At 35.0% G+C, this 15,987-nt stretch overlaps 1 protein-coding gene and 1 non-coding gene across 4 annotated transcripts in view; one reads left to right on the forward strand and one right to left on the reverse strand.

Moving 5' to 3' along the window:
* Positions 1–15,987, reverse strand: part of LRRC27 (leucine rich repeat containing 27) — a 62,686-nt gene that overhangs the window by 7,085 nt on the left and 39,614 nt on the right. For all 3 annotated transcript variants that reach the window (XM_087964265.1, XM_087964264.1, XM_087964266.1), the window contains exons 8-9: positions 15,301–15,400; positions 1,787–1,926 (exon numbers count right to left, since the gene is read on the reverse strand). In XM_087964265.1, the coding sequence (XP_087820391.1) occupies positions 1,787–1,926; positions 15,301–15,400 (240 nt within the window). The remainder of the gene's footprint in view (positions 1–1,786; positions 1,927–15,300; positions 15,401–15,987) is intronic.
* LOC113414073 (U6 spliceosomal RNA) lies at positions 4,343–4,446 on the forward strand. The gene has a single exon (XR_003371133.2). It is a non-coding gene; the product is annotated as a U6 spliceosomal RNA (small nuclear RNA).

Raw genomic sequence — 15,987 nt, forward strand, 5'->3', positions numbered from 1 at the left:
ACATCTTATTTGCCACTAGGAAGCATGCGATGTTTCCATGCTTTTTTTCTTGCATGTATCTTCAAATGAGAAACAAACATAAGATCTGAAGACTTCTTCAGAAATAAATTGGCTTATTGTAGTAATGCTTCTCCATTCAGATATATCTATTGAAAAAAAAAACCCACAAACTATTTCAAAACATTGAAACTTCTGAAAATGCAGGAGTAATATCTATTCTAACTGTATGCAAAAAAGGCATGTGCTATTATTTTAGAGAACAATAGAATATTAACACATTGCTTGCTCTCTTTGAACACTATGCTATCAGCTGCTATCAGCTAAGAAAAAAATTCTTTAAGCTGATTAGGCATCTGTCTCCTGTCTTCAAGCTTTAAAGCAATTAAAAAGGTTTTCCTCTGAAGTCCCTAGTTATGAACACAAAGTTTCCACAAAGCAACTTATAGAGCAAAATCCAGGAAGAAGAAAAAGTTATATTAGACTGGTGTGGCAGGATCATATTTTGATATTAAACAATACTTTTACAGACAGTATACATGAACAAGTACACAAGAAAAAGTAAAGAAAAGAAAAACAATAGTAACAAAAGGCCATAATTTGCAAGAATGTCATCTTATAACATTCTAAGCAAAGCTTAACTGTATGCAAGCTCAATGGTCATATACTACTTCAAGAATAAATGTCTATGGAGATTCTTAGTAATCCAGGTTATCCCAAAGATGCTTTATTCAAGAGGCAACTGGACTTTCAGGTTAACCAGAAAGTCCAGTCGCCTCTTGAAAAAAGCATTTTTGGGACAACTTCAAGAACAGATGGTCACTCTTTATTTTGTGTACATTAAGGTTTTCATAAAATTGTTATAGACAGCAGTGCTTCTCAAGTATTATCTCTGTGTTTCACTTCAACACTTTGAAGACATGTGTATCATCTTCCCTCTCTCAAACACATTGAAGAAGTCACTGAAGAGACATACAAATGCACACACATTTTCATAAGGAGCTGGAGCTTCCATTACTGGGTTATCATCTCATGTGATAGCAAATGCATTGGAGCTAGATTTGTCACTGCAGACAATCGAGCTCTATGCTGGGAGACCATCTGTTCACTTGTGTCATCACCATGACTAGGAGCAGGGAGAAGACATCATTGCTCCTTACATGTTGAATGATATTCATTGGTTTCATTTCTACTCCCACAGAGTGTCAGCTTCTGGCTTGAGAAACAACAATCAACTGCTCTCTTGAGATGAGGAAAGATGGATAGGTTTAGGTGTATGATAAAGCAGTTGATTTAACTACTTGTCAAATTGCCCAATTTACAAATTACAGGTGCAGAGGTGTTATTGTTTTGAAATAGGGGAAAATCCAGGTACAGAAGGAGCCCACACACAACTTGACAAACACTATGATAAGCTCAGGTCAGGCACTACATGGATACTGCTGTGTAATCCAGATCTATCTTTTCTGAACCTCAACCACTCCATGAAGTGTGACAGCTGCAACAGCCTCAAACTGTATATAGGAGCTTGGCAAATTCCAACTCGATTACATCATAAACTATATCTTCAATCAAGTATATTAGATTGTGTGGATGGCAAAAATTGTATTGGGATAAGAGGGGGAACAATGCATTAAAATTGGAACAGCCAAAAGCAATTTTAAATGGACTCACCCTAGGTGAAGAACGAGATGAAGGCCAAGTCGTGAGGACAGGATAAAAAAGTTGATTACTTGAACATCTTTTTGTTACAGTTAGGGGATGTGAGGCTGACCCCTTTTGTTCTTACCTGAAGCTATCAATGGCTTTCATTGAATTTATATTTTGTGCTGTTTCTATGTGCTCATCCAGATCAGACGGTTCTCTCCAACTTTCTAGCTTATCATTGCTCTTAATATTATCTGTAGCATAAGGTGCATTTTGCGATACCTAAAAAATGTGACATATAATGGCATTAGAACAACTTGGAGAAAAAGATCTAATTGTGCTGGCTGGATTTAACGCAGGACAGCAATATTCCTGCGAGGAGTGGTTAAAGTATTGGAGTGAGACTGGGAAGCCAAGAGTCAAGTCTAGCTTCAGCCACAAGTTTCAATTCTGGGATGGAAGAAGAGGTACTACATATGACACCTTGAGTTTATGGAGAACAGGTAGAAAATAATCAAATAAATACAAAAACTATAAAATTTGTTGTTTAAATTTCCCAACTATTAATCTCTTATTTAACAAATCATTTAATCATATGTAACAATTTCAAATATTACAGCAGCTATTTTCTAATCACAGCTTAAGCAAGAAAGGTGAGTGCATTATATACCTAACAGCTTACTTTTTCTCTTCATATAAAGGGAAAGCAAACTACATTTTTAAAGACATCTTGAGGTTAGAGGCAATCAGAACATCTCTAAAAAGATGTACAAATGCAACAGGATTCCTTCAAGTAATTACCTAGTTCTGCTGTCTAGAAAAAGTACCATTATACACGTTGCCATTCCCTACTAGAAAGGCCAGTTATATTTGAAAGAGAAGAAATAAAACATAGCTAATGGAAACTTATGTTTTCCATCAACATGTTCTCAGTGAGAGCTTGGGGAATCAAACTGAGAAACGATTGGCTTGCTTTCTATAGGATACAGCATCACCCTTCTCATATCTAGAGCCAGAACTGCTATCACAATTACATCAAAATATTTCTGATTTAAAAGATTTCTGCTATTTGTCTATACAAAACAACTTTCAATATCTGGGAGCTGAGTCATGGCAATTGGAGGGTTTTTTTCCCTTGTAGTTTGAACCAATAAGAAAACCAGTTGTCACAACTCAGTGTCCCTCTGAATCACTGAAAATTTTCATCATCTTTCAATGTGTTTCCCAGCATAAGCCATTTTTCTCAAAAAGCAACATGTTGATATTGTGAGCATTTGGGTTCTTTTTTTTACATACATTTATGTCTTGAACCATTAGATTCTCGTTTGATCAGACAATACTTGACCATTAGTTATTTACTGATTACATCCGTGTTTCTTATCCTTCTCTGTCTGTGACTATATATTTTGCATGTGGCCTATTTAACACTCACATATTTTGCCAAAAACAAACCCTAATTTCAACCTGCTAGAAATGTAGGTCTGAAATCTAATAGCAGAAATTATTAGCATTGTCAGCAACTGTGGCACTGAGCAATTATTACCAGATGTCCTAAAAATCATATCAAAGACTGGCTTTTTTTTTCTTTTCCCAATTTTAAACTATTAGCCCACTCAGAATTTCAGCTAAGACAGGATCTATCATAGATAATAATTCTAACTAGCCAAGACCAGAAGTCAAAAGCATACTATGTTTAACAATAGAAAGGTAGGCTCAGAAACTCACTGGATGACAGTTAAATGGGAAGAAAACTGCTGAGACTAATTTAATCATGATGGGATACGAGAGAGAGAGAGGTGTGTGTGTGTGAAGGACATACTCATCATTTTGGAAGGAGTATACAATATTAATGGTGTTTAAAAATCACACTTTTCAGGGATATGCCAATCACTGCTTCATTTCTCCCATAAATTAAAATCATGCAAGAATGGAAACAAGCTCCTTGGAGCCTTGAATCAACATAACTCATTGTCCTTGACATTTTACTGTAGAGCAAAACATTTAAAAAACAATCATTTGTTAAGAATGCCAATTAATAAAATCCCTTCTTTTATTAAAACTAATCTTTATGATTTGATCCCAAATTGTGTGTAAATTAAAGATGATTGGATCTCTTGGATGGATCACTGATGTGGGAAGTGCACAGGCTTCATGTTCCTGTCTTTTGAATTTCTACATAGTTCAGTGCACAATTTCTGTAACTTCCTCAATAGATCCCATCTCAAGTTGTGTGAAAACTATCCCAGACTAGTCTGTTCTGAATCCTCTTACGAAGAGTGTAAGTTTTAATGAAATGACATTTGTCAGTGCTCTCCTTTCTAAAATCTAAAGTTAATTATATCCAATTTCCCATTTTTCTGAGTTGCATAGCATTTTTGACAGCAGTATGACATAAATAAGCATGCAGGGAGAGCAGTATGATGGCTTGTCTGAATGACATCCATGCATGCAGCTGTGAAAAGATGGCATGCTCCACTGGAATTTGTTCTGAAAGCTGTTGCCTTGGGAAACAACTCATGACCCACATTTTGATGGCTGAATTGCTAATAACATTCATGAATTATGATATCACAATGTAAAATCAGTTTGAAGCTTATAAATGCCTATTGTATTTTATTTGTTTATTAAATTATACTTGTCACTATACATGGAATCTTGGCTGTTAACCAGAGATGTATGGGAATCAACTGTACAATAAGTGGTTGCTTCGGCAGCACATAAACTAAAACTGGAACGATACAGAGATTAGCATGGCCCTTGCACAAGAATGACATGTAAATTCGTGTAGCATTCCATAATTTTTTTCCCAGGATGCATAGGACAAATTTACACTTTCTTGTTGCTTGCAGCCACTACTTCTTTCTAAATACAGTGTTGCCAGCAGCAATTAAAATCCATGAGATGTGATGACCTATGTCTCAAATCAGCCGGAATATTTGACTTGCTAGCTAAGAGTATTTTGTATTATGATAGATTTAGTTAGACATATATTAATTCTTATTATTTTATATTTGCTTAATATTTTTATCCCATTTAGTAGGTTTTTAAGATTTTTGTTTGTATATTTTAAGTTTTTTTAAATGTTTTTTTTTTATCTTTGTGTATTTTACATTTTAAAGTTTTTAAAAATTATTGTTTGCACTCTACTCTTCTTAGGCTGGTCTATGAGCATAATAAAGATTTCATGGATTGATAGTACAATAAAACTACAAGAAAACTATAAGAAACACCCAAAATATAAAGTTAAAAATTGCAAAGATGAAATAAAATATCAATAATAGTAATATAAAAACAATAGTATTTTTAATCTTCCTCGGGCCTATTGGAAGCCAATGAGATATTAGGCATTTTTACTAATATAGGCAGCTGCCTGTCTCGCCTCCTACCCAGTAGATTGCTCAACCTTAAAATAAATAATTAAACTTAAAAAAAACTATCTAGAAGCCACTCTGTCTGAAGAACATGTAAATTCACTGGATAAAAACACACACCCCTTTTTAAAGTTGATACAAAGCAAGGCGGTTTAGAAAACCAGGCCTAGTCTACTGCTAAGGGATCATCCAAACTAAGCAGTTATATATTTCATCTGTTAATATACTTCTCCTTATTGCAAAATTTATTACATATTTATTTATTCAGTATTTTTTTTAAATTCACATGCACATATGCAAATTGACACACACACATTTTCTGTAATTTATTGATGTTTCTAATTTTGGAGAGAGGAAGGGCAGCCTGCTTCTATCCTATACTTGACTTTTTAATAGTAGATATCCAAGAAGCAGATTTCTCTAAATCTGGGTGAGCTGTTTTTTTGTGCCTAGTGGTAAAGATACTACTTTCATATTATGTCTTACTCTTTGTAAAACCACATTTAGTATAGGAGCTGAGGTAAGGGATAATCACAAGGCACATAGCTAATTTATTGGTTTATATAATGTCACAATAATGAAGTAGAAACTTCAGATATGACATTGACCTCCAAATAATTTCTAAAGTCCTTGCTCTCCCTAATTTGCTGTAAAATAAATCACATCCCTGTTTGCAAAACAGCCTTAAAGATAATGTCAATGACATTCCATGAAGAAATCAGCCTTTATCAGTTCTTATCAGATCATGACTCTTCATATTTATTTTGAGAGATACTGTGTTGTAGATAAAAATGGTATGATAACATTTCAGCAAGAAAATCTTCTCATGCAAATAAGTTAAGAGGTTTGGATTTTGTTTACAGCTTTGTATATGCTTTCAGTCCAAGCATTCTGGCAAGGTCTACCTGTTTTAATAAAATGGTAAACGTTAAACAGTCTTTTTATGGCTGTTAGAAAACATTCAAAATGAACAGTATAAACACATCTGCTTTTGTGTTTGCACTCTCTTAAATGAGACTAGAAAATGAAGGTCTTTTTCATGCTAACTAAAATAAGGTGAAACCTGCCTGCATGTTAACCATGGTCTGATACTTTTCTTTGTACCAATAGAAGAGAAGTCTGCAGTTCAGGGATGAATTGTGGCTCCCTTGATGCTCTCTGGACTTGGTTGTTTGCTGGCATGTGTTTCCTGACCAGACTCTGGCAAAAAACAACAACACCCCAACCTCAGAAAGCCCCAAAGTCTCCAAACTTCTCATGTCTTCCCAGTAATAGTTACACAATAAGTAACCTATATGAAATGCATTACTTGGATAAACTTCCCAAGTATATGCGTGTGAGATATCTGAAAGGGTTTGAGCAAATATATCACTCAAACAAGACTACGTGCCCTTTTGCAGAAAAAACAGGATGAGTATCCCAAATAATCAGGATACCAAGTTTATTATAGATTTCCCACCTTGGACAGTTTCAGGCATATTCAATGTGAGTTACATAAACAAACATGAAGATATAAAAGTAGCTTTTGTTGATCCAATATTTTGGATCATAACTCCCAGAATTTGCAGCCCAAGACAGCTGGAAGGCACTAGGTTGGAGATGATTGACAAAAAGATCAAAAGTCAATCTTTTTTATTCTTTCCAAAGCAATGGAATGTTGGAAATAAATTTCATGAGGGGGGCGCAGAACAGTGAGAACAGGAAAGGTCTTTTGAAAGAGGAATACAGTTTGCTATGATGATAGAAACCAACACAAGAAAACAGTTGTTCAAATATAATTTGAGTTTCACTGAGAGCTTCAAGCAAAAACATTAAGAAAAAAAAATCCCCTCGTTGCATTCTTATGAAAAGTTGTTCAGAATGGTGCAGATTGCTCCATTCTAAACTGTCTTTCTCCTTTTCTCTGGTCATGTGACTCAAGGTAGAATAATACAATTCATCATATGCATATTGATTTTAAGGTGCTTAACTGTAATCAACTTTTCAAAAAGGAAACCAGTTGTTCAAGGATGGTGGGGTGTGTATAGAAATGTCTGACACAGTTTCAGAATTATCTACACCACCATTCCTTTTATCTCTTTTCTAAATAAATATTTCAAAGTTGTTCTGTTATCTGAGGTGCTGATTGTATTCTCCCCAGAGAATACTAGGTTGCTCAGTAAATATTATATTCCCTGAATTCAGTAATTAAACTTGGAATAATTAGAAACTCAAGCACAGCCCAGAAACTTACAGAGTCCATCAAGACCAATGGTCAATCTGGGAGGTATCTACTATCTAAGGAAGCTACCAATTTATGCAACTCTACAGGGTTTCTGCATCAAACTGTGAGGTTTCGAATTCCAATGGATAATTGTTGACATCCTTAAAGCAGATATGCTTTCTGCATCCTCACAATCAAAGAGCTACAATTATTAGGGATGGATGGTTGATTGGGAGGCAAAAAGATGCGATGGACTGGTTCCGGATATCTGTACAATCTATCTGCGACTTCTTAAACAAATGAGATACCTTTTTGCAAAGGAAATAGGGAAAGGAACCAAGTGGAGGCATTTTGTTAGTTTGTAGCTTTCCTTCAAATGAGTCTCTGTTCTGCCTCTGGATGGATTCATACAAGAATCTTAAATGAGTCAGTTGAACATTGAGGCTTACCAACTGTATTCACACATCATGCAAAGCTTGGTTACTGTAACATTAGCGGGTTTTTAATTTTTCTAGTAGTGTGTTTAACTAGTTTACGATGCAATATTTTGAGCAAACCCAGAAGATGGTTTATTTCAGTAACCATGTTAGATGTTGTAAATATGCTGGTGTATGATTATTTTTAAATAAATAGATTCTCATTCTGGATTTTGCAGAGAAATGTCATATGTTTTAGAGAATAAGTTGTTCATCTGCATTTCCCCCACTATTAATTGTTGTAATGAAAGATTTTTAAGAGTAAAAAAAAATTGAACTTGGCTAGAGGAGAATTATATGTTTTCTGGAAACAAATCTAAAAACTTTTTAGGCACTTTTCTCTCCTCCCTGCAAACTAAACAGTAACATTTTTGTTTAGGAATGCTGCTTCCACACAAGGCTTTTATTGTGCAATTGCCCTGCTACATGCAAGAAATGTAACCAGTGCAAGATGGGGTCCAGATGTTACCATCTTCCATTTGTAAGCCCAAAGTTTCTTTTGTAATGTTGCCTACTAGAAAATAACTCAGTTGCAGGAAAAAGGCAGGCTGTTTCCACAATGTCTTATGATTGGTAGCACCAAAAACTGCTTATTTGCAAGCATTTTTACCACAGCTTAGTCATGCTTTCAATAAATGCTACATAATGGACAATAGACAAGCACAGGTAAAAATTGTAATTCCAGAAAGTACAGTCTGAATTCTCACAGCAATTCAGCTAGAGGTGTCCCAATGTGGCCATCACGGTTCCAAGCGTTAAGAACCATTTGTTATCATGATATAACTTTTTCCTTTGGTACCTCTATTGATGTCAATACGCGTGTCTCTTTTAGATGAAACTCCAAAGATAAATTGAAGCAATTTAGAGAGGCATTTGATATTTGTAAAATTGTATTTCATTCCAGTTTTTATTTTGGTTCCAAAATTTGGTGAGTTCAACTTTGCCATGGTTTAGAGAATACACAATATCACCAGTTTTTCACAGGCTTTCTTGACTAAGGTGTGACAAGATAAAGCTACAGCAAAATGGATAGATTGTGCAAGAAGAGATAGGATTTGAGGTCTGAGCCAATGAAGCAACTAGGAGCTACTTTACAATGATTACCGTATTTTTTGCACTATAAGATGCACCTGATTATAAGATGCATCTAGGTTTAGAGGAGGAAAACAAGAAAAAAATATCAGGCAGAGCCTGATAGGACCACAGATAGGTGTCCTCTCATGTGCCAGCTCTGCCTATTGACTCCTGCACTGGGAAAAAAGAGACAGAAGAGGTGGGCAATGACAAAGACAAAAGAGGCAGGGTTCAGCACTGTAAAAGAACCCCGCCACTGCAGTCCAGCTGCTATTCACCAAAGGACCAGCATCGATGGACAGACATTTCCACCCACTTTTTTTTTGGGGGGGGGGAGTACATCTTACGGAGCGAAAATACGGTAATAAAGAGGGTTACTATCAGTTGACTATCTATCCTACAGGAATACTATAAGGCAATTGCCTCATCCAGGTATTTAGATGCCTGTAAATGCCCAGTGTGTAAGCCCTTCAGATATAGTGACAGGGATTCTCTCAAACCCTGTCATCTTAATGGCATTTCTTGGGACAGGAATTTTTGCACTGAGTATAAACATCTCCAGCAGAAAAACCTTTTCATGCATAAACCAGAAATCATTTTAATAATGCTAGGGGTGTGGGGAAGGGATCGTTTGTTTGTCTGTTGAACAGTTTAGATACTGGAAGCTTAAAATGGTGTTAAGGCTGGCGGGTTTGTATGATCTACTTGGTTTACTAAACTCTGAGATCCACCAATCAGTCAGTTGCAAGAGAGTGCCACAGACAAACAATCACTGCTCCCTCTCCAAAGGTGGGGGAGTTTGGATAACATATTGTAATCGCATTCCCAAAATGGATGCTATTGGTGGGGGGGGGCTTGATAAGCCACAGACCTTGGGGTTGTTCTGTCTACTCTATTAGACCATTCTCAACCATCTTAGTTTACTTTTCTTTTGTGGTTTTTTTCTGCTCAGAAGAACTGGAATCATGATCTTTTCAGGGACCAAGCTGTGTAATGGAAAGGAGATGACCCCAGGAGGCCTGATTAATCAGAAACCAAGGTCAGGAAAACAGACTATATATATCAAACACAAGTGAGGAAGGCAGAAAACAGCCACTCCTGGAAAGGTATAAAAGGTCCACCTGAGAAATACTTGGGTTTTCAGAGGCATCATCACTAAGTCACTGAACTGGATTCCTTCCTCCTCATTACTTTATTTGTTTCTGTAATCCTCAAGTTTCTGGTTAGATCAATCAAATAACTAATGATTGCAGTGAGTACAGATATTTGCACTTAAAAATATAAGAACAATCATTATGAAAAGAAAATCACTTAAAAGATTTTTGCATAGCTCCCTATGATTTTTTTTGCTTACTACAAATAAAAACATGTATTTTTGATTTTATGTTTTTTCCCATTCTGCAGATCTTTAGAGTTGCAGAAAATATGTTGTAAACATCTCTGAAACAAGCAGCTGCAAACTAAGATAAGAGTTTCTTCACAGTTAAAACTCATTATTCTATAGCTTGGTAAAGCCCATGAGATGAGAAAATCCCAGCTTCTAAATGCTTTGAATAAGATTCATTTCTGCCCACAAATGGCCATGACTTGGCATGCTTGACCTAGAACTCATGAAGATTATTTAAAAAAATCAAGCAGCTGATAAGTTATCAAATCCTAAATTTGTGGCTGAAAATGATACATATAAGCATTTTTTTTCCAGTTTATTAAACTTCCATTTAAAAGAACATAGTACACAAAATTAGTCTAAGTAAATTTCGCTTCAATGCACAACACCTTCATTTTGAAAAAAAAAACTTTTTAAGAAAGTATAGGACACTCATTTGAGGCCCAGAGAAATTTCTGGAAACAAAAATAATGTTGAAATTCAGAGGTTTGGTTTACTTCTCTATAACTAAAAGAATTACAATACAAAGTTGGGGTAAGGAATGTAGTGGCCTTCAACAGGTTGTCCTTACACATCACATTAATTATCCATACTATTGTTTTAAGGGTTAGGGTTAGGATTTAATAGAAAAACTGAATTTGCAAATCTCAAATTCACTAATGTTCTACCTGTGCTCTCCATTTCTTTTTAAGTTGCCAAATTAGGAAAAAAGTCTGTATTATTATATCAGTTTCTGAATTACATATTCATCAGCGATTTATAAGCAAGACCTGGCAAACGCTAAAAAAAAAAAAAGGTTTTCATATTCATTCAGGTCCCTAATGGTTCTCTCTTCTTTTTGCAGTTTTTTAAAAACTATATTGTTATTTGAAGGTATTGAAACAGATCAGGTGGTTTTGTATATTTGCCTTATCACATTTTGATGTATATATGACTTGTTGTCTGTCTGAACAAAATTCTTCATACATTTATCTTCATGAAAAAAACAACAACGGGGCAAGAATTTGGAAATCTTCTTATATTTATTCCCAACTTTAATACATTGTTTATTATTGCACATAATACAAATTATCTCATTTCTGTATATGTCTCAATCTAAAGATAATTTGTCCATCTGGGAGTCCTGTTCCTTCAAAGAAGGTAACACAACCACAGAGTGATAATGTATGCAATATGTAATCCAAATTAAACAGTTATCCTGGTTAATACAGTTTGAAGTTCAGGGCTGCCAGATTGCCTTGGTCTTCCGAGATCTGCAGTTTCTTACATTTAATCCTCAGTCTTTTATTAGACCATGTAAAATTTGTTACTTGCCTCTGCCAGTCATTCAATAACTTGTTTTCAATTTTCTATTTTTTTCTCTGAGGAAAAAGATTTTTAAATTGTCACTGTTAAGGCCATTGAGAGTCAGAAAGGCTAGCTAATTTACTTCAAAACAACCAGAGACCTACCAATAGATAATAACTTAGCTTCTTCTCACAAACGTTAAGGATGCCTAAAGTGACAAAAAGCATAAAACACTCACTGAGCCTATGCATGCCTCTTTGTGTATATATTTGAATTTATCTTCCAACCAAGCCATTCAGATAAATGAATTCAGTGGTTTGATACAGCAATCAATCAAGGGTAAAGTTAAGTCTCCTTCAGAAGTTTGATTCCTCATGTTGTCACAAACAAGGTCATGTTGTTTACTTAACAATGCAGAAGTGGTTTGCTATTTTTTTTTCTAGGATTTTTTTAAAATTTACCAAACTACAACCTAGGAATTCTTAGTGATCTCTCATCCCAACATTAACTAAGATTATGTAGCCCTGCTTTTTTTAAACAGCAGGTCAGCCATGCAATCAAGACAATCATTTTACAACCTATCCAATAAGATTTAGCAATGATACACCAAGTAGCATTTTCTTCTGCCCTGCTTATATCATGAATTTGCCATATTTTACCTACAAATTATGTTTAGAACTACCCCCTAATTAACTGACAGAACAGAAATAGAAGAAACACAGTCACATTTGTTCCTTTATGGTTTGCATTCTTATTGGTTTAATGCTTAAGCCTGCATCCTCATTGCAATTGAATACTATGGTGTTGTAGTGCCCTCTTGTGTTTCCTACATATTTCAGTCTTTTATATATTTCAGGGGAAAGACAAAGAAAATAATATTCAAATATCCTAAAGAACATACAAAATATCCAAATTCGTGTCATTATAAAAGACTAAATTTGGTGTAACTATTAACCATTTTTAATTGTACCCTTGATTTATTGGTTAGTCCCTCTCTTATTGTGAAGATAAAAAGCATAAGGATTTAGTAATCACAACAAATTCTTTCATTGAGCTCCAGAATCTTCAAAGTTCAAGACTCTAAAGATTCAATGGAACAATGGCCTATTATCAACTGAATTGCACCCTTCTTCTCCCTATGTCTCTCTATAGGGAGAGCCTGAAATTGGATTTTCATTGAACTGGTAAGCAGAATAAACTCTTTTCTCCACATCAACATCCTTAATTAGATTTGGGTTTTGTACACTGTGCTAAACCATAACACAATTAGGTTTAGACTTAGTAAGTTCAATGAGTTCAACATAATTATTTATGGTAAGACTTATGCCACTATGTGTATTTAAGTGCTGCTTAGTTGACAAGTTATAGATAAGCAAGATACAGTTGAGCATGAAGTGTAAACAAGTTCTGATGGATAGCTAAGAAAGGGACGTCAAATTAAGTGTCAGAAAGCACTATCACAACAAACAATTGTGATTAATTGTCTGGATTTTTAATAATAGTCTAAGACTTCAGTTTTTCATTTTAACTTCACTTAAATAGATTCATTTAAATAATGGATGCCCAATTACTTGGGGGAAAAATACTGTACTGTACTAAAAAAAAAAGGTTATAATAAAATTAATGAAATGATCATCTAACCACTTGGCCCAATCTCATGACCTCAAAATATTTTAAACAAATAAAAATGAAAGTCAGATACATGCAATTCTTTTGAGTCTAGAAGCATCATCCATATATATATAGCTTTACCTGTCCCAATGACTTCTCATTGGTTGTTTTGTTAAAGTATAATAAATAGAGTTACAGCAAGTGGCATTGTCTAATTACATTAGTAAAGCAAAGCAGAGTTGGACCACATTGTTATTTGTGAAGTCCTTGGTGCTCTCTGAACTTGGTTGTTTACTTGCAGACATTTCATTACCCAACTAGGTAACATAATCAGTATTAATCTTCCACAGGGAGCAAACTTAACAATCAGTAACACTGATGATATTATCTAGTTGGGTAATGAAACTCTGTAAGCAAGCAACTAAGCTCAGAGAGCATCAAGCATTCCACAGTTAAACAGTGAGCTACGTATATTCTCCTCTACTGGAACTTTGTTACTTGGATAGATAACCTCCTGAAAATCACAGAACTATAAGACTGACAGCAGGGGAAAATTGGAGAAAAATGTAGCTATGCATTCCACTTCAATTTCACTGTGGTCAAAGACAACTTCATGGCCCATCCACATGATCACCAGGAGAAGAGGAAGACTTCAGTTCTTTAAATGAACGGAGGGACTTGCTCTATTTACAGGTTACAAAACAAAGAGTTTCTCTCTTGGGCCCACGATGACAGATTTTTCTCTCTGGATTAACTATAACATCCAGCCTACATTTACTTCAATTTGGCAGAAGCAAAATCTCAGGAGACATCCATCAACAATCCTATTTTAAATTTAAGCCCTTCTGTTTCAACGCCTCCAAACAGCTTGGGCAGCCACAGCTTCTGAATAGCTATGTGCAGGATGTTTTGACACCTACTGCACACATGGGGTCTTGCTGCACAGCAAAGAGCTGATGTAAGTATTTACTTACATTCACACATGCTTCCTCCAATGTTCTGGGGGTGGGTAGTCATAAATTAAAATAAAGTTGAAGAAAAAGTTTGCTGTGTAAGTTAATTTACTGGGGACTGATCTACATAGGACCCCATCTTGGTGGAGAAGGTTAAGCTAGATAAACAAGTGGTTAAGTTCTAGATCTAGGATGCTATGGTCCCCATGTAGATCTGGTAAGTATCTTAACTGGAAAAATGTGCCATGAGTCACATTTTGTGAGTTAGGTGTGTGTGTGTGTGTGAGAGAGAGGCAGGCAGGCAGGCAGGCAGGCAGATGACAGACAAACATGATTAATTCAGATAGGAAAAAAAGAGATGGCAAGATCTGAAAATGTATTTTATGCTGCTAGCATTGGTGTAGCTCTTGTAGGCTATTCCACATCTGTTCTACTGTTATATTAAAACTAGAAGAACAAGACTATTTTTTCAGCTGTGATTTTAAATGTTAAATTTTAATTTTTTCTGAGGAAAAAAATCACTACCTTTTTCAAATACAGATAATACAATTGCTGTGAATATATATTGGGTTAACATAAAGCCCTTATCAAAGGCTGATGTTTGCTACTGCCTCCATCTCTGTGTGTGTGACTGTGTGTGTCCTTGGGTGGAAAATCTGGTTATGGATCTCAAGATCTAACCCAAAAGGAACTTTTGGCGCTAGAGGCTCTAAAATAAGAGGTTCTAAAACAAGACCTATCAAAATAAACTGATCCATATATTTTTTACAGAAATACAATTATTCATTCTGGAGACAATCACTCAACAGATTAAGGACAGAAAGATACCTGTGGCCTTGAAGAGATGATTAGATTATCTGAGATGCTTTAATCCCCGAGAATTTTGCCAAAGTCCTAATTTTTGTGCTTTCAGCTATTTATATATTTTCAAGATATTTTCCACATCCAATCATCAAAATCAAGAATGCATCTTTTCCATTTTCTACCTGAAGACCAAATCAGATGACCAGCTATCCTACAACTGACAATTGTTTACATAATTAAGAAAGTATAATTTAAATAAGAGGCTATAGTTGATCCAGAATGGTCTGGCACATTTCATAGCATTAATGAAGTCCTAATTTTGGTCACCAGGTGTCTTGTCCTAGATATGTAATTCAGCTATGGGGAAATAATTGCAATGAAATATGATATAAAGCATTTAGGCCTGGGATACAGAGAACCCCAATATCATATTTCACTATAAGAACCAGCAACATATTTTTGCAGAATAAAATCATATGCTGATACATACCATTGTATTTCCTTTTGGGGATGAATATGTGTACAATATTCCTTTCTTTTCTCTTATCTTCCTGGCCTGTTTTCTCCATTTCTGAAGAACTTCTTTATCTCTTCAAAAACATTTTAAAAGTATTTAACATTTCACCGATAAGCCAAAAAATAATCAATATTGGAATTGCTTTCCAGAAAAACACCAAACTTTGAAAATCATACTGGAATTTTATTCTTGAGCCAGTGTGCATAATATTTTTGTAGATGAACAGTCATAATAAAGAATAATGATTCTATTTCTAGATATTAAATATAATCCATAATATGTGCTGTGTGTATACATGGACATTCATATACATATGGATTTAAGAGCAACTTGAGGTTATTCACACAACAGAAATGGCTAAATCTCCCTTATTCAAGCTTCAGTGCTGTTTGAAGAAACTAGATGCTTCTTGGCAATCACAAAAATAGTGAAATTAAGTACATATCTGCTTTAAACTTTCAAAACTGACAAAACTTATATGACATATGAAAGCAGAGATGTCAAGCTATGTAAGTCTAATATTTTCCTGGGTAATCAAAGTCAGGATGAATTTAGTTAAAATTCTGCAACTGTGAGAAAGATACTGGACTAAGGTTGTGAGAATATTGCTCAGATGCTATGGTGAGAAACAGTAGGTGTAGAAGTATCATTGTCTACACC

This window comes from Notechis scutatus, chromosome 4, assembly GCF_049901735.1.
Source record: "Notechis scutatus isolate UNSWTSFEM ecotype Mainland chromosome 4, rNotScu1.2, whole genome shotgun sequence".
Classification (NCBI taxonomy): domain Eukaryota; kingdom Metazoa; phylum Chordata; class Lepidosauria; order Squamata; family Elapidae; genus Notechis; species Notechis scutatus.